Source organism: Nannobrachium achirus (genome assembly GCF_963921795.1).
Source record: "Nannobrachium achirus genome assembly, chromosome: 2".
NCBI lineage: Eukaryota > Metazoa > Chordata > Actinopteri > Myctophiformes > Myctophidae > Nannobrachium > Nannobrachium achirus.
In genome coordinates this window covers 24,983,168-25,002,719 of record NC_137811.1, presented here as the reverse complement: position 1 = coordinate 25,002,719, position 19,552 = coordinate 24,983,168, and the positions used below count along the sequence as shown (strand labels likewise).

The window sequence follows — 19,552 nt, the reverse complement described above, 5'->3', positions numbered from 1 at the left end:
GCCGGTCCAGGCCGGCCATTAGGAAAAGAAAAATAATAATAAAATGTCGGCCTTTGTTCCATTTTGGGGGCTGGGCGGCCAACAAAGTAAATCGTCACTGTCGGGCAGAAACCTCGTATCTCCAAGTTTCAAATTTGTACATTTTTTCGCAAAGCAAAGCCCTGCTTCATCATACAAGGCCGTCGCACAAAAGTCGTGAAAACAGAAGATCTACAAGCACACAACGCCTCGCAGCGTGAGGCGTTGTGTGCTTGTAGATCGGCTGTTTTCACTAGTTTAAATCCTTTTTAAAATGATAAATACAAAACAAACGGTTTTGGGACATAACAAGGTTTCCACCCGACAACGACGAAATATAACTCATGTAAATTGGCCCACTGGCTTGTCACTTTGTCACAAATCTTTGAGTAGCAGCAGCAGCGCTATAGAGAGAGATCTCTCTCTATAGCGCGCAATGAGGGCCTCTCCAACTCTTTTTCCCGGGCTGAATCAGAGGCCCAGCACGTCCCTGGTTGATGGAGAGATGGAGGAAAGAGGGGTGTAAGCCCCCCTGGCCGCGGGGCGGGAGGGAAATCTGCTACAGAAGGAGGACGTCCAGGGAGGGGAGAGCGCAGAGATAAGGAAAACGCTGCTTTATTGATTGTCTTTTGTGCCGAGGAGAAAATTGGGGTCTGTCTGAAGATCACATCTGTAAGAGGGTGGTGGTGGGGGGTGATCTCAACACCCCTTCCTTCCTCCAGCACACACACGCACGCACATGCACACACATACACACATGTACACATAGACATCAAAGGGGGCTTGAGCCCCTGCCCTTTTATCTGTCTGTAAAAAGTGCCTTCTGCAGACCATAAATGCAGTATACTATGGTGAAAGAAATGTCTTTCCATGCCACACCTGAAGGCAGCATTCAAGAGAATTGCCTTTTCCAAACTCTCCTGAACTTGAATGCAACATCTTATGTTCAAAGAATTGCCAGTATTGACCATATTCACACGGCGTTGACATTGCCATTAAAGTTAATGCAATGCCACACCCCGGTTGCCACCCCAGTCGCCACCCGGTTTCAATGCAAATTTCAAACATGGCCGCCAGGTGAATAAGGCTAATTGACTTGCTTATGCTTTAGTATGGTAACAAGTACCGAAATAGCCAACCTCCAAGCTCACAACGCGTCACGTTGCGCGGAGGTCTGCCATTTTTGATATTTTCACCAAAAGGCCCTTTTATAAATTTCAGCCCCTGCCTCTCTGACATTCTCTGCATGTCCCTGCATGTCCCTGCGTGCACACGCAAACGCGCACGGCTGCACGCGCACGCACACACACACACACACACACACACACACACACACACACACACACACACACACACACACACACACACACACACACACACACACACACACACACACACACACACACACACACACACAGACAGACAGCAGAGAGAAAGACAGTGCAGAAGCCCAGCAGTGGGATGGCCCGTAGCCAATCTGGGTATACAGGGGTGAAGCTGCACCCCACTCCCCCCGCATGCAGCAGACGTTCTATAGGGAGAGCGGGTGGTTGGGGGCGGTGTGGGGGCGGTGTGGGGCTGGGTGGGGGCGGTGTGGGGGCGGTGTGGGGCTGGGTGGGTGGGTTTGCCTCCAAGCTAGTTCCAGGTGGGGTAGGTTGGGAGACGGGGGAGTTGGATATATTCAGAGACTTAAATGTTAAGGGGCTGTGTCCTCCAAGACGTTTTTCTTTTTTTTATGTTTCAGTTTTTATTGATGTTTTTAGCAGACTATAGTATGTGTCTGACTTTATTCCATCCATTCACCCATCTTTCCCCCGTAGATAAACTTCTTTTTTTTTTTTTTTTGCCACATAACTCTCACAGTTCTGGTAGCACGCACTTGGGCCATATGTCAAATCGACCGGCCAGTATGTCCATATATGGGCATAATGCTGTCCATATCAGAGATTCCGTTAGCCATTGGCCGGTTAAATGTTTAATTGGCCGGTAATTATAAAGTCCACCGGCCGCCGTGGCCGGCTGGGAAAATGCCTCTTAGGCTATTTTATAATGTAATCTTATTATTCACATAAGTATTTGTCTAAAGCAGTAAAGCTACAACCATTAAAACCTATCATAATTTTAAATTTGTATCATGTTCTGTGAGTCTGACGACAGCGGAGCTCACCGCTGCTGCTGCTGCTGATGGTTCATGCTGCGCTGAGCGCATTTGATCAGTCTATATTCGTTGTACGATGGTTACGCGCATTGAAAATATAAGAGCTTCAAGCTCACAACACGTCAGCAACGCGCCGCGCTGTGAGCTTGTATGTCTGCTATTTTAGATACGCAGGACGGCCATACGGCCATACGGCCCCAAAAATGCCTAGCGGAAACCCTGGTCCATATATGGGCATTCCCAGATATGTGCTTAATATTGATGACCTCAGGGATCTCCATATATGGGCATAAAAGGGACAAGGACGGAATGGTTAGCACCACTCAAATAGGCACAAGGACTTCTTCTTCTTTCGTGTATCATATGTATTCGGGACTCTGATTAATAATTATCAGAGGCTAGATACTCCGTTTATAACAAAACACTATGAAAGTGACCCAAAACAATATTGTTTACCACCATCGTTATAGTGGTGGTGTGGACCCTGCCATCCACAGTTTTTTAACAACCAATTTATAGTTAAATCCGATATTTTTTTCTTTTTTTTTAATAAAAAAAAAAAATTATCCCACGATTTTGTAACCCATTTTTTCACCCAGTGCCAATTGCCTAAGCTATGTAATCCTGGGCTCTGCTCTCCCTCTGCCGCGCGTGGGGAGACAACGGACTGACCTCATGTTTCCTTCAATGCATGAGTAGTCCAAGTTGTTTCTTTTCACCTGACAGGGGGGATTTCCCCGGTATGGACGTAGCGTGTGGAAGGAACACGTTATTCCAACCAGTTCCTTTCTCCTCCCTAGCTACCCTAGGAGACACAGGAGAACATGCAAACTCCACACAGAAAGGCCCTTTTGCCATCCCCACCTAGGGTGAATCCGATCGTTATAGTCTTTGTTACAGGATAATTTGTTCAGGATAATTTGTGTTGTTACAGGATAATTTGTGTTGCTGGGAATGGTCGTAAGAGCTGGAGTGAGAGAGGGGGTTGTTAAGGTGAAGTCTTATCAGCAGTGGTTTGATTAGAGCGGTCTCTTCCTGTGTCGGTGTGTTCTAATACCTCCTATGTGTTCCCAGCATAGAGAGGATTAGACCAGGATCAAACCTTATGAAGAGACACAACCACTGCAATGAGCAGGGACGCACAGAGAATGTTAGAGAGGCAGGGGCTGAAATCTCTAAAAGGGCCTTTTGGTGAAAATATAGACAATAGCCCACCTCCAAGTTCACAATGTGTCACGCTGCGACGCGTTGTGAGCTTGGAGGTTGGCTATTTTCGGTGCCTTATACCACACTGAACTAAGCATAATCAAGTCAATACTGGAGATGTGGCGTAACGGCATGGATTTCTGCACAGAGAGGTCAATTCTTTCAGCGCATTCAAGTTCAGGAAAAGGCAATTCTCTTGAATGCCGCCTTCAGGCATGGAAAGAGATAATTTGCCTAATTTGCCTAATTCTTTCACCATAGTTTCACCAACTGCATTCATGGTCTGGAGAGGGCACATTTTACAGACAGATAAAAGGGCAGGGGCTCAAGCCCCCTTTGATGTCTATGTGTGCACGTGCCTGACAATGAGCGATACACAACCACTACAATGAGCCTTTCCATTATAGCCGCTGTCAGGCATGATAGCTTGTATCTCCATATTTCCATAAATGAATGCTCTACTTTGTCATACAAAAGCATAGCGCTAAAGTAGCAATAATAGTAGATCTATGAGCTCACAATACATCTCATAGTGACACATTGTGAGCCTGTAGAACTACTATATGTCTTTATTTTTTTCCCCCTTTTTTTTGAGAGTTTAAGTGGTCATGTGTGTTTGTGGAGTTTATAAATATTGAAATAATTAAAAGAATTAACAAGAGCTTACGGTAAGTTGTGACTAAATAAAAACTACAACTACTGGAACACAAAGTTCTTTATTTCCATTTCCTGAAAAGTAGCGGTGTTGGACATACAGGGTTTCCAGCCGACAGCAGTGATATGGGGCTCTGGCCTTGAGCTAGAGCCTGACTTAATGTCTTACCTCCACTGGCGTATAATTGCTTCAGAATAAAACCCCTGGCTGATCTCGATGCCAATGCTCCCACATTCACACACAGTTCATTTATACAAAGCTCTGTTGGCCGAGTCAAGCCTTTCTAATCCATACATCAATTAGGGAGTGCCGTTCACATGCACACAACTTCAATTAGCACTTCATACCAGCTTTTATTGTTGAGGGATCGACACCCCGTCGACTTCACTTTCTAGCTAAGGTTCTGGTCAGTGGGTGAAGTAAAAAATATCAATAACACCATGTAGAAATACTCTGTTACAAGCAAAAGGCCTGAATTAAAATGTTATTTGGGCAAAAGTACATACTGTAAGTATAGGTATCAAACTATACTCAAGAGTACCACAAGAAAAAGTTCTCAGAATGTCCCATTCCAAAAGCTTTTTGAAAAGAGCTGATTTACAAGCGTGTCGCATTGCAAAGTAACTTGTAATAACATTTTTTAAATATCGCAGTGTCACAGAGAGTAAAAAGTACAACTTTTGTCTCTGAGATGTAGAGAGGTGAAAGTATAAAGTATTGAAAAATAGAATAAAGTAAAAGTACCTCAAAATGGAAATTAAGCGCAGTACTTCAGTAAGTAGTAAGTAAGTAAATATAAATGTACTTAGTTACTTTCAACCACTCCACAGCTTCAACAGCTCGTATTGATTGTGGAGGCTGAGAACTTCCTAGCCCAGGTTCTTCTGACCAAACATTGTCCAGCGTACACAGGGGCGTCACAAGGGGTAGGAAAGTGGGACTGAGTTACCAGGGCCCAAGGTGGAGGGGCCCTAGTAACTTTAGCTATTGAAAAATAGCAGATATACAAGCTCACAGCGTTGAAAAGTCGTGAAAATGTGTGCAAATCTTTGAATATATGTATTTTTTAAGTGAACATTTGTAACTCAGATTTTGCTTCTGGGGGGTCCCTGGAACTAAATATTTTGAGATGCGGGTCTGTGGCCAAATACATATCATCTTCGGGGTCCTTCACATGACATAGAAACATACGTTTCTTGCGCACATTTTCACGATTTTTCCAAAAATAGCAGATCTACAAGCTTGCAGCGCGGCACTCGGTGCCGCGCTGTGAGCTTGTATATCTGCTATTTTTCAATAGTTAACATTTATGGGGGGCCCACAGTGAATCCTTGTACCCAGGGCCCAGAATTTGGTGTGACGCCCCTGAGTGTACAGTATATTATTGTGAATATTCCACCAAAGCCTCACAACCAACCAACCGGCTATAAAACAGGACTCTGCCTCGATACGTTTCCCTTCCAAATCACAGCGCTCGTATTTATTCGGTGTGTTTGTGTGTACTCAGCTGTCAAGCCGAAGGCAGAGCAGACAGATAAATATGGAGATGTGTGGGTAAACGGGGCACGGCGGTCCACCATGTTCGTACTGAAACAAGCCCATCTGTCAGAGGATAGCCGGACATCAGGCAAGTGCACACATAGACGTCAGCCCCTGCCCTTCATCCGTCTGTAAAAAGTACCCTTTCCAGACCATAAATGCAGTTTTTACTATGGTGAAAGAAATGCAAATGCCCTCTTTCCTCACCTGAAGGCAGCATTCAAGCGAATTGTTTTTTTTTTTTCCTGAACTTGAATGCAGGATCTTATGTTGAAATAATTGCCCTATCTGTGTAGAAATCCATGCCGTTATCTCCGGTATTGACTTGATTATGCCTACTGTATTTCAGTGTGGTATGACGCACGGAAAATAACCGACCTCCAAGCTCAGTTGTGAGCTTGGAGACTGCTATTTTCGATATTTCCACCAAAAGGCCCTTTTAGAAGTTTTAGCCTCTCTAAAATTCTCTGCACGTCCCATGCCGGACACTGACAATTTCATCCTTTCCTTCCCTCTCTCTTTCTCTACACTCTCTCTCTCTCTCTCTCTCTCTCTCTCTCTCTCTCTCTCTCTCTCTCTCTGAATCTTCGGAAAACCCACGGTCTGTCTGCGGCGTGCAGCCTGTGTGGACAGATTATGTGGAGTCACAGACATCTTTTAAAGGCCACTTTGTTTGCGGAGGTAGAAGATAAAGGTCAGCTCTCATCACAGACTGAGAAAGAGCCTTGCCAAGCCTTCCAGAGTTGGCATACACATCCACTCCTGCCAGCCCCGCCCTGCCCCACCTTCAGTTTAAACCACTTTATACATTATTTTATGCTTTTACTATAATAAAAAAATAGCATATCTACAAGATTTTGAGTCACTCTCCCAGACGGTCTTGTTGTTGCGTCACTCTCCTGCTGTTGTTGTGCGTCACAGCATTAGGGCTTATCACCGTCCCTACTGCCAGTGTGTGTGTGTGTGTGTGTGTGTGTGTGTGTGTGTGTGTGTGTGTGTGTGTGTGTGTGTGTGTACTTCCATTACTGTACTTGTGAGGATCAAAATTGCCCCCAGAATGTCCGCTATTTTCAAATAGTCGATATACAGTTACTCTATAGAGGGTTTGAGTGGTAAAAGTGGTCGCTCCAAGTGGGCTTGTTTTCACAGACCTGGCTGCTTATTTTTCTCATACAAATCTGGCAACAGTGCCGTTAACATGGAAACGCTGCCTCTCTCTGGCGCCGCCCATCTATCTGTCCACTTAGTACACTGAAAAATTCAGAGTGTTTCTTTGAGCTTACAGGTCCATCTGGTTATAGTATTCGTGCACGCTCTGAGTTCAAATGACCGCGGATGGACCACACGCGTGTCCTTCTCCTTGAGTTAGGAGATCAAGGGTCTGGAGGCGACCCCTCTTGAGCGCTTCAGAGGAGATTAACCTTTGATTGGGGAGGTCAGACGTTTAGCATATATGGCTCAAGGAGTCTGTGCTGCTGCGAACGGCAAGATGATTCACAGGGCTCACTCACCCTCACACACTGGGACCACACGCACATGCTAATAGGCTAATACGTTACATGCTGGGACCACACACACATACTAATAGGCTAATAATACGCAAGCGATATACTTGGCTTGATATATATGGCTTATAGGTATCAAATGTGGTAGCATGTACTGGTACAGGACCTGACAGTATGTATTAATTATAGAATGGACAGAGACATGTTACTGTTTGCTTAGTGATGTCACTTACTTGCACAATTACGGGACTACAGTATGTGCGAGAGACTATAATTACATTCTGCCTTTTTCCAAACCTGGAACCTTTGTGGAACCTTCCTCCACCTTCAGATTCCTTCGGCCATCTTGGAATCCGTAGGTTCAGGGTTCAATCCCCTGGCTGTGTGTCGAAGTGTCCGTGAGCAAGACACTGAACTAATAATAATAACTTCTCCCGATGAGCAGGTTGCTGCCTTGCATGGTTTCCCCTGCCGTCAGTATGTGTTAATGTGAAGTACATTTGTAAATCGTTTTTTTGGAAGTCTCGGAAAGCCTAGAAAGGCGCTATATAAATGCACTCCTGAGCCACTCATTGCCACCCCCGGGGTACTATTATTGGGCAACTGCAAGCGTTGAGAACGCACAGAAATAAACTTTTACATCTGTAGATTCTGTACACATTGTGATGTGACAGCAAGGAACAGGGACTCACCAGGAATATCCTCTCCAGCTGGTCCTGGATGTCCTTCATCCCAGGGAAGGCTGCCACTCCCTGGATCATCTCGATGAAGATGCAGCCCACACCCCTGGAAGTCACAACACATTCATTATATGTTATTAAAAAACACAGCCAAAAAACACACAAACGCACGCGTTTGTGTGTACGCACGCACGCACGCACGCACGCACGCACGCACGCACGCACGCACGCACCCACGCACGCACGCACGCACGCACGCACGCACGCACGCACGCACGCACGCACGCACACACACACACACAGTGATGCACGACACTGCCATGATAACGAAAAAATCAACCATAATTCCATTTCCAACCCCAACACCTAACCTCAATCTGTTCTTAATTGTAAGCCCTAATGGTCAAGACACACCAGGAGGTATACATTTACTTCATCTGAAAATGTGCATTTTTTTCAGAGGCAAATAGTGTACTTTTTACTCTGCTACAATAATTTGAGCTAGTTAGTTACTTAACTGCAGATTACAAACTCAGCGCATCGCAATGCATCTGCTCTTTTTACTCCACTACATCTGGGATCCAATTATTGTACTTTTACTCCACTACATTTATTTGAAAACTATAGTTACTAGTTACTTTGCTGATATAAATTATAATATGTTAAAACAGTACATAAACCACTTTAGCCATATTCTATACCTCGGCTATTTGAAAATAGCTGATCTACAAGCGTGTCACGACGCGTCGTGAGCTTGTAGATCTGATATTTTCAAACATTTTTGTACTTTTACTTTTGCTGCTTTAAATACAATTTGATGCCAATACTTTCGTACTTTTACTCAAGTACATTTTGAATTCTGGAGTCTGGACTTTTACTTGTAACAGAGTACTTCTACAATGCAGTATTGATACTTTTACTCAAGTAGAAAATGTGAGTATTTTTTTCCGCCAATGTTGCTACGGCCACATGGGCCTGCAGATAAAGACCTCACTCAGGGTTGGAAGTGCTGCCCTGATAATCAGCACCAAAGTGAACAGATCTTTTTTTTTTTTTTTTTGTGCTGATGGCCATTAGATTGTGCTGACATCCAGCAGCTGCAGGTCATTTTGTGGCTAATGGATTATATTGAACACATGCTATTGTTGTTGGGTTGAAAACGATGTGGTCTTATTCACTATATCGACCTCTTCCCCCACAGGACCCCCACAGAAAGAGAGATGAAGATGTGGACTCTGGTAGAAGTATCAGGGCCAGGGGGGTTGTAGAGGTGTGTGGATGGATGAATGAATGGATCCAATCCAATCCACTTTAATAATCCACCTTTACAGTACATTAAAAAAACAGCAGCGTTGGACCAAAGTGCTGCAGTAAAACAAACAAAAAAAATGTTTTAACCATAAAACTAAATTAAAAACAATGAAAGTGATAAAAACACAAAGTGGGGGAAAAATGGGGGGAAAAGCCCACCGCTTAGACATGTTGCTGCTTAGACATAACTGTCAGTCTGAGTTATGGATGTGTGGAACTGTGGATATATGGATGGATGGATGGATGGATGGATGGATGGATGGATGGATGGATGGATGATGGAGGTGTGTAATGGAGATGGATAGTAGTGTTGTCAGACACCCAAGGGCTGGATGAATTTTAAGATGGGGAGAGGGTTTTTCAACCTCTCCTGCCTCCCTGCATTTTGCGGTGTGGATGCTCAGAGCCTTTCACCCATAGCCAAGGAGAGCAGAGAGCAGAGAGCAGAGAGAGAGAGAGAGAGAGAGAGAGAGAGAGAGAGAGAGAGAGAGAGTGCACTGGGCCAGAAAGTGAATCTGTCAGGAAACAATAGCCCTTTGACAAATGGGCCCTGACAACAGTTTACACACGCACGCACGCACACACGCACGCAAGCAAGCACGCACGCACGCACACACACACAGGTTCGTTTTACCATACTCGTGAGAACACCAATGTTTTTTAGGACAGCATTGGAAAATAGACAAAATATCACTGATCTACAAGCTCACAAAGTGCCCGTCACACTTGTAGATCAGCTATATTTTTCGGTGTGTTTGACATGGTGACAACTATGAAAGAGGGAAATCTCCTATAACCCTATGAGCAGGAACATGCTCCTGTGTATTATTGGTTACTTCCTGAAAGATGAAAGCCTCTGAGTCAAAAGGCCAATTGAATTACACAGATATAGTATGACATCATAATATCATCCCAACATATATGGGTGTGGCTAACTTCATGCTGGGTCACCACTTGCAAACCAGGCATACTTAATGAACAAAATATCACGGCACCCCATCTTTAAAAGCCATTATTGTTGGGGACATGTGCTGCTGTTTGTGTGAATGTATCCGTGTGGTTGTTTCCTACAGTATAGCAGCTATAGAGCTGTAACAGAGTTAGTGCTGCAGTCTAAATCATTGTGACGTCTATTTAAAGAGAGGTGGCACAATGAGAGAGGTATGGCCAGGGCCAAAGGCACTGCTCGCCACCCACTCTGTGTGCGCGAGTTTACAATACTTGTGTGAGGACCAAATGTCCCCACCAGGTAAGTAGGTACCTAATTCATCCCCAAGGGGAAATGAATGTGTTACTGCAGCTCTCATAGATACATCAATAAAAAACACATTCATAATATAAAACACACCCAGTGTGAAGTGAGTTGTGCTTTTTAACTTAGTTAACTCATTCTGTGCTGAGAATATTAACCAAACTACTAAACAAACTGCCAGCTATTTTTTTCATGTTTACTTACCTTTTTATACGTTGTCTATTTAAAAATAGCAGATAGATTGGACAATGGTTCTCAAAAGTGGATTTCAGGGACTCTCTAGGTTCCTTCTAAATTGACCCTTCCAAGCCTAACAGGTCCATTTGGTTCCATTTGTACATTGTCAAAGTTAACTCATTCTGTGCCACATGACGGTTTTGACTGTTTTTTTTTCCAATAGCCCCCTGTGCCAATGACGGTTTATGACGGTTTTTGTGTTTTTTATATAGAAAGAAAAAAAGTTTTTTTTTTTTCATTTTTTTTTTTTTTTTAAAGATGTCAAAATGACCTGAGATCAGAGAGATGCTTTTCTCTGTTTGTGTGTTGGCTCCCTCGTTTAGCTGATTGAGAAAATGTGTGAAAATGTGTGTCCATTCTAGTGGATGGACACTTTTTTTGATTCAAACAGCTCTATCTCTGGAACCATTTGTCTGATTGACAAAATTCTTTTTGCCACTGAATGAAAATTATAAAAAAAAAATCATTTTTTTTCATTGCATAGTAAAGAAAAACATACAAAACCGTGGCACAGCTACCTTGGAGGCATTTTGGCCTTTGGCACAGAATGAAAGGGGAGACCTTCAAATTTCAAAGTTTGAGAACCACTGATATAGGAGATAGGATAGAGACAGGTTTCTGCCAGACAGCGACAACATGTACTTTGGTGACTTGGTTTCCGCCACTGGATGTTATATACGACCGCGATGCACGTGGACTTTATGGAGCTTTTATGGCGGTACATATTAGGGCATAAATATTATGGGATGGAAGGCAGGGTAGATTGCAAACTTCAATGCGGTGGACACCACAGGAGTCCGCGTGGACACCCCAGACTCTCAATAAACCCAGCTAACTGTGATTTATGGGAGTCATTAGAGAGGTTGGTCGGCGTTCTCGCTTAGTTAGTTTAGCTAGCGACGCCGGAGTTGCGCTTGGCATAATAAAGAACACACTGCCAGGACTAAACGCCACAAGGATGCTAGCTTGTTCTACACGTCATCTATCTACTATTCTTAACCTGTCAGCCTAACTATTAATGTTATACCGCGTTCCCACACATTTTTACCAATGTATTTTCTAAACTTTCCAAAGTATTACCCACCCACGACAGACTTGGGGCATCACATGACTAAACATACAGATCTACAAGCTAACTATGGATCGCGGTACAACATGTTGTTAGCTTTTAGATCTATCCTTTTTGGTCACGTGACGTACCTGCATACATTTAGGCCACACTCACACCTTGTTGCGTATTGCATGTAAAAATAGATTTTATAGATGTTTTGGGCATGTTTTTATTATCAAAATCAATGGCCAAAAACGATATATAGCCAAACATTTTCCAATGTTTTTCTAATTTAAAAATGTTTCCAGGAATATCATGACAGTGAAACCCCTGGTTATAGTACCTACATAACATGACCATTAATCCATTCAAAACAGGAAGGCATCTGTGTCATTTTATATTTTGAATATTCGAAAATAGCAGATATACTGTACAAGCTCAGGAGCTCTGGAGCTTGTAGGTCAGCTATTTCTTTGAGCTAAATCTTTGAATAGATAATTTTTTTTAGACATTTTTAACTGAAATATTTGCTTGTAGATTTGCTATTTTTTAGTAAGATCTGTCCCTGGAACAAAATGTTTTTGAGATGGAGGGTCCACGCCACGACCAAATCCATATATTTTGGGGGATCCTTTGAGATGGATAGCAACATGTGCGTTTTTCAGGAAAACTGTTAGGATTTAGCAGAATCTGCCTCAGGACTTAATGGATGGATTGTGTGTGAGTAGACAGCAGTAAACACAGCAGCAAGATTTGTGAACTGCAGTGATAGGAGAAGGATATCAAATGGAACCCAACCACCTTAAAGACTATTGTATATATCCCTGCTCTGCCTGCATGTAACCTTGATGCATGAAAACTGTTACATTCCTTTCACCTGTACATATTTTGTTCCTATTGTATTGTTTTGTATTGCATTTTATTGTATTGTATTGTATTGTATTCTATTGTGTACACTTCTGCTTTGGCAAAGTACACGTACTACATGTACTTTTCTCATGCCAATAAAGCCCTTTGAATTGAATTGAATTGCATTGAGTAGACTAGACACATTTAAAAGGGATCCATACTAGGATGCTGGTTGGATAGTGTTCCCCCCAGAATATGGACAGGGCTTGGGGTTCAAGTGGTTCAGTAAAACACATCAGCATATGGACGTGGATGGGGCTAGGCTGGGAACGAGTCTTTGTCGCTTTCGATTTTAACCACTTTAATCATCATGTTACGCTTTAACTATTGAAAAATAGCACATGTACAAGCTCACATACAAGCTTGTATATTTGCTATTTTTGAACATTTGTGAAAATGTGTCCAAGTCTTTGAATATTTTGACCCGATTCTATAAATGTCTTATCTTCTAAATCCTTCTTCTGGTTCTAAAACCTTTTTCATGTCAAGGATTATGTATTTGGCCGTGGTTCCAGGAACCCCAGAAGCAGAGATTTGAGTTACAGAAGTTTGCTTTGAAAAATATATATTCAAAGATTTGCAAATATTTTTTTCACGATTTTACAAAAATAGCAGATCTACTGTACAAGCTCGCAATGTGGCACTCGGCGCCGCGCTGTGAGCTTGTATATCTGCTGTTTTTCAATAGCTAAAGTATAAAATAATAATGGGTTATGTAAAAAAAAACATCTGAACATGACGTGGCTGGGGGTTCAACTGGTTCAGTAAAACAACACATAAGAGTACTTCTTCTAGCACTGTCTGCTTGTTGCCGTTTAAATCCACACAGGGCTGAAAGCACACTACTCTGCTACTACACACCCTTTGTCTCCTCTGCCCCGCGTCTGCTGTGACTGACACATGTCAAGGGAGGCTGGGGCACCGACGGGTTGATAGAAATAGAGGAGATCCTGCGTCTCTCTCTCTCTCTCTCTCTCTCTCTCTCTCTCTCTCTCTCTCCCTCTTCCTCTCTCTCTCTCTCTCTCTCTCTCTTTCCCATCCAGATGGATGTGATCCTATAACCTGAGGCGTGTGTGATGGATGCTTCCGCTGGAGGCACAGACAGCCTGTTATCCCTACAGCGACGACCTTTCTTCATGGCCTGGTGGCCATCATGCTCCTTCATGGAAGAATGCTTCTCAAGGGACCTGGGGGGGGGGTTGCTGTCTGTCTGTCTGTCTGTCTGTCTGTCTGTCTGTCTGTCTGTCTGTCTGTCTGTCTGTCTGTCTGTCTGTCTGTCTGTCTGTAGACGTGTCTTGGTCACTTGTCTTTGTTAGTTTTTGTAGGTTATTTCTTTTTCTTGGGGAGTTTTTTTTCTCTCGAGAACACACATTAAGAGTGGGATTTAGCATGTTGTCCAGACAGGTGCTTTCTTTACCGTTTTCTTTGTTTACCTGGTATTTCTTTTTAGACACTACACTGATCTCTCTGCACTATATTTGCAGACCTGCCAACCCTGGGAATTTTTTTTGAGTACTCATGCGCGGGCACGAAGTGCCCGCGCGCCGCGCGGCGCCGAATTTTTGTTGTTTTCCCGCACAAAACAGCGTATATTTTGGGGGGTTCCATGCACCTTTTTGGGTGGGACCTTTACAGTTATGTTAACAAAATTTCACACCAGAAATGTAGCACATTGCATGTCTTGACTTACACTAATAGGAGGAGGCAAGATGTTAGAACAACCTTTTAAATAAAAATGCCATTTGGTCTGGAGAAAAAGTAGGCTAGTATTACCAGGCAATACAGTAATGTTGCTTTGGCAATATTGTTGACAAATCTTTAATAAAATATACTAACTGCACTTGCTCAGAGTTAGTTAACAATAGACTAGCAAAACAGTCTCACCAGTGACTTAATGAATGAACATACATCAACATAATCATGTTATTCAAATAGCAAAATAGCTTTACATTGTCAGGTAGGCTATTTACCTTTAAATATTTACCTGTGTCTTTGTTAAACATTGTTAATTGAGCAGCCTAAATAAAACCACCTTTCTGTGCATGATTTGCATGAAGTTGAAAGTATTCAACTCATGTAGGTTTCTAGTGCATTCATTAATTGATATATAGGCCTACATTGTGTATAGATCAAATACCGTCTAGTCTGTATATTCATTCATAGAGGATACAGGCTACTCATTGTTAACAAACCATTAATGTCTTCATATATTCACAGGTGATAAATAACTTGTTCACCTTTAATGTTTTTGACAATACACATAGTCCCCCTAATTCCTCCATTCATACTCATTTAGAGATAGTGGAACAGGGAGCCCAGTATTTTATTTTCATTCGTTTGGATCTTTACTCTAAAGCCTAATCATGGTCAATGTATGCTACAGTTCATTGTACCTGGTCACAAGTTTTGACATTTCCCGACTTCGCTCACGTGCAACACCGTCGTATGACGAAGTATAACACAGGCTTCATACACAACAAGCTGTCGCGGGGGCGACCGCAGTTTAATAGTATAATATTATTGATTCACTTGATTAAAACCCTAACCGCGTCGCGGAGAGGAGCGACAACACCATAACAACCATTTCATTCTCACCATCGTGGCTGCTGACATGTGAATTCACCTTAGCTGAGTGTTATCTTAATATATTACCCGTTAGTCAGACTACTCGTTGCACGGCAGCATTGTAGGGGCGACACCGATGAATCGCACAACACGGCCATTCTCCGTTTATCTTCTTTATAAATTAATCGTATTAATATCGCCGTTGTACAAACCGGGCGGCGATAGCTATGAGATGAGATGAGTAGCTTCTTATTATAACTCTATGATGAGTACTGTAGCGTAAGTGTACATGCTGCACCGCGCTGTTGTTATACCACGCCGCGGGTCGCGCCCATTCCCCGAAATTGCGTAGCAATGAGGGGAAATATCGTACCTGCGTACAGAGCCTTAAAATGCGTGCTTAGTACGCAAAATGCGTACGGGTTGGCAGGTCTGTATTTGTGATTAATTACCTTGTTTATTGACTTGACTTTTTTATTCTCTTTTATTTGTGTACTATTGAAATCGTGTTGAGAAAAAATAAATGCTGCTATTTTTTCCAAAAAGCTTCATACCCTGTATATACTGTACATAACGACAAAATGTGACATACTGTAGCTCTGTTTACACAATGCTGTACCCCTTCCAACTGTATATACGTTCTCAAATCTCAACAGTTTTTATTATATTTTGACACTTGCTTTGGAAACGTAAACGTATGTTTACTCATGCCAATAAAGCTCTTTTGAATTGAATTGAATTGTAATGAATTAATTGATTAGAGTTGACAGGAGCTGTCTGCTGTAAGCTCTTGTAAGTCACTCTGAATGAGAGTGTCTGCCAAACGCCTCAATAGTAAATTATGATGCATCTGTCTGTCTGTCTGTCTGTCTGTCTCATTCTCGCCCCTGCTGGAAAGGGAGGGTAACCCCGTGGATCTTCCCCCACCTGCACAGAAGGCTCTTCAGTCCTTCAGACTCCTTTACCGTCTCTTTGCTTACAGGCCAGCCACCGCACCACCCCCAACCCCCACCCCCACCCAGCCTCCCTCGCTTGTCTCCTGGCAGCAGCAATCTTTAATTGGCCACAGTGGGATGCAGCTGGGGTCCTTGGAACGGGGGTCCCGGCAGACTGCCTGTCCAGAGGTATGATGTGGTCAACATCTCTGTCAGACCCCTCTGCCTGCCATCGTCTGGTCCTACCTCCCCACCCTCAGTCTGAACTGGAGTATGTTCTAGCCCAGTGGTTCTCAACCTGTGGGTCGGGGGGTCCCCAGATGATTAACTTAATGTGCAACATTGTTTTCTCTCTCAACAGTAAACAAACCAACATACAGTGTAAGTGTATAGAGGGTATCTGCACATTTCTAAAGTGACAATTTAAGGAATTTTTAATGTCTCTAATCTATCTACCAGTAAGACTCCCTAATCGGGAGATAAGCGACCGTTGGTCGCTTATCTCCACAAATAGGCCAAAAGTTTGTTTTACCAATTATTACACTCTATGTGAACATTTACATCAACAAATCCCAAGTACTATGCAGAACGACCCATTTCAAGTTTTTAATGTACAACAATATTTAGAAAATAGGTCTACAAGCTGACAGTCCTCGTCCCTTATATTCCCATAGGTTATATGGAGATCTCAGTGTTTGTCAGTCCTTGTTCATTTATGCCCATATATGGACATCTCTATATCTACTGTAACAGTCCTTGTCCCTTTATGCCCATATATGGAGATCTCTTAACTGTAAGTCCTTGTCCCTTTTATGCCCATATATGGATATTCCTGATGTCATCAGTATATGAACATATATGGGCTTTCTGATATGCCCATATATGGAGATCACTTATCTGTAAGCCCTTGTCCCTTTTATGCCCATATATGGATATCCCTGATGTCATCCGTATATGCCCATATATGGGCTTTCTAATATGCCCATATATGGAGATCTCTGTATCTCCATATATGGGTATAAAAGGATACTTCAGGTCTGACATCAGGTTTGTTTATATTGGGTTGCTAGGTTTGACATCACAAACTCTATGGGCCATCTGACCTAGAAATCTATATTTGGGCATAGATGACTCATCGTGACCTCATCACACGTCGACCGCACGTGTGACGTGCGGTCGACCGCACGTGTGACCGACGGACGGCCGGTGGAGGTTTTCATACTAAACTGCGACCTTACGGTCGCAATAAATGCGAGAAGTCTCTGCGTGTCTGTCTGTCTGTCTGTCTGTGTGTCTGTAATCCGCGTATCTCGAGAACCGTTCGTCCCACCGGCTTCAGATTCGGCACGCGCGTTCCCCGCCGCGGCACGGAGTGCAGTGCCGGGTCTCGACCCGACCCGACGTGCGGTTTTCCCGAACCGGCGCGAAACGTTCGGAATCTCCTTATGCGGGGTTGATTGTTGACATCAGGCTGTTCCGGAGGAAATCGGCGAAAGCTCTGACTCATTGTGACATCACTTCATAAAAGGCTCTGACATCACGTACGCCACATGAGTCAACAAAAAATCTCTGTGAGTGTGTATGTATGTATGTAATCCGCGTATCTCGAGAACCGTTCGTCCCACGGGCACGCGCGTTCTCCATATATGGGCATAAAATGAATGCCCCCATATATGGGCATAAAATGGATTGCAGACAGACAGATACAGATATCTCCATATATGGACATAAATGGACAGAGGCAAACAGATGGTCAAAGATCTCCATATATGGGCATAAAATGGACGCAGACAGACAGATACAGATATCTCCATATATGGGCATAAATGGACACAGGCAAACAGATGTTCAAAACGGGTCCTATGACAACAGGTACCAGTAAGACTCCCTAATCGGGAGATAAGCGACCGTTGGTCGCTTATCTCCACAAATAGGCCAAAAAAATTGTTTTACCAATTATCAAGACATACGGGCAGTTGACAGTTTGCCATGGTTACTCATTGAAGTTGAATCTCCATATATGGAGATAACCTACGCATCACACTAAGTCTGACCTCACCAGCCCATATTTGGGCATGAGCAACTTATGTCTCCATATATGGAGATATGATGACATCACACAGTCCTCAGCCGATGATGTGGCGTGATGTCATACAATACACAAACGAGCCCTACAGTATAAAGGGGCAATTCTTGCCAGGAAAGAAGCATTTCTTCGACTCAGACCTTATCGCCAGGGTTGGCTTATAGCAGCTGTCGGTAGGACCATATATGGATTCTGTTAGTGTGGATCTCCTAACAGGGCATCATCTGGGATACAATCCCTTTTATGCCCATATATGGAGATCCCTAACAGAATCCCTTTCATGCCCATATATGGAGATCCCTAACAGAATCCCTTTTATGCCCATATATGGAGATCCCTAACAGCATCCCTTTTATGCCCATATATGGAGATCACTAACAGCTAACAGAATCCCTTTTATGCCCATATATGGAGATCCCTAACAGAATCCCTTTTATGCCCATATATGGAGATCCCTAACAGAATCCCTTTTATGCCCATATATGGAGATCCCTAACAGAATCCCTTTTATGCCCATATATGGAGATCCCTAACAGAATCCCTTGTATGCCCATATATGGAGATCCCTAACAGAATCCCTTTTATGCCCATATATTATGGAGAAATCCCTGCTCTGAGTATCTGACATCAGTGTGATGTCACCTGTTTATGCCCATATATGGAGATCCCTGCTCTGCGTATCTGGTTGCTATGGTAAACAGTTGGTTGCTAGGGTAAAAAAACATGGTTGCTATGGTAAACAGTTGGTTGCTAGGGTAAACAGTTGGTTGCTAGGGTAAAACCATGGTTGCTAAGGTGGTTGCTAACGTACACTAACAAACCAGCAACAACAGACTGTTCAAAAGGAAAAAAGTGATCCAGGCACTCAGGTAAAAAAGGGAGGAACAAACTTTATTAAAGTCTAAAAGCCGACATGTTTCGACCAGAGGCTGGTCATCATCAGGGCATACTGAAGAAATACAAGCAAACACACTCAATATATCAACTGGGACTGGGCAATCAACAAGAGTCAATTAAGGTGGGGCCTGATTGTGTAATTACACAAGAATGCATAGCAATCAACACACCTGTGTGTCAGACCCAGCTATATCACTGCATCATTTGAGCAGTATAGAGTACAACCAATAAGGCATCAAGTTACAAATATCAACCACAAAGTATAACAATAAACAATAACAAAAATATTTATTACAAATAAAGAAAATAAAGAAAAAGACAATAAAATCACAAAGATAAGATCCAGTTACAAAAAACACATGAAATCAATGTCCTCATTGAGCCCGGGGGGAGTAAGAGCATCCAGGGAGTGAATCCAGAAAGATTCCCTCTGGTTCAACTTCCTTTGGCGATCACCCCCTCTTGTAAGTGGTTTTATATGTTCAATGCCTGTAATACGTAGGAGAGTATCGTTACTGTTGTGGCATTGATTGAAGTGCCTGGCTATG

The 19,552-nt window shown here is 43.1% G+C and overlaps 1 protein-coding gene across 1 annotated transcript in view; it reads right to left on the bottom strand.

Moving 5' to 3' along the window:
* Positions 1-19,552, bottom strand: part of cdk14 (cyclin dependent kinase 14) — a gene marked incomplete at its 3' end in the record, with an annotated part of 339,638 nt that overhangs the window by 69,080 nt on the left and 251,006 nt on the right. The window contains exon 10 of the mRNA XM_080748107.1: positions 7,774-7,867. Coding sequence (XP_080604233.1) covers positions 7,774-7,867 — 94 coding nt within the window. The remainder of the gene's footprint in view (positions 1-7,773; positions 7,868-19,552) is intronic.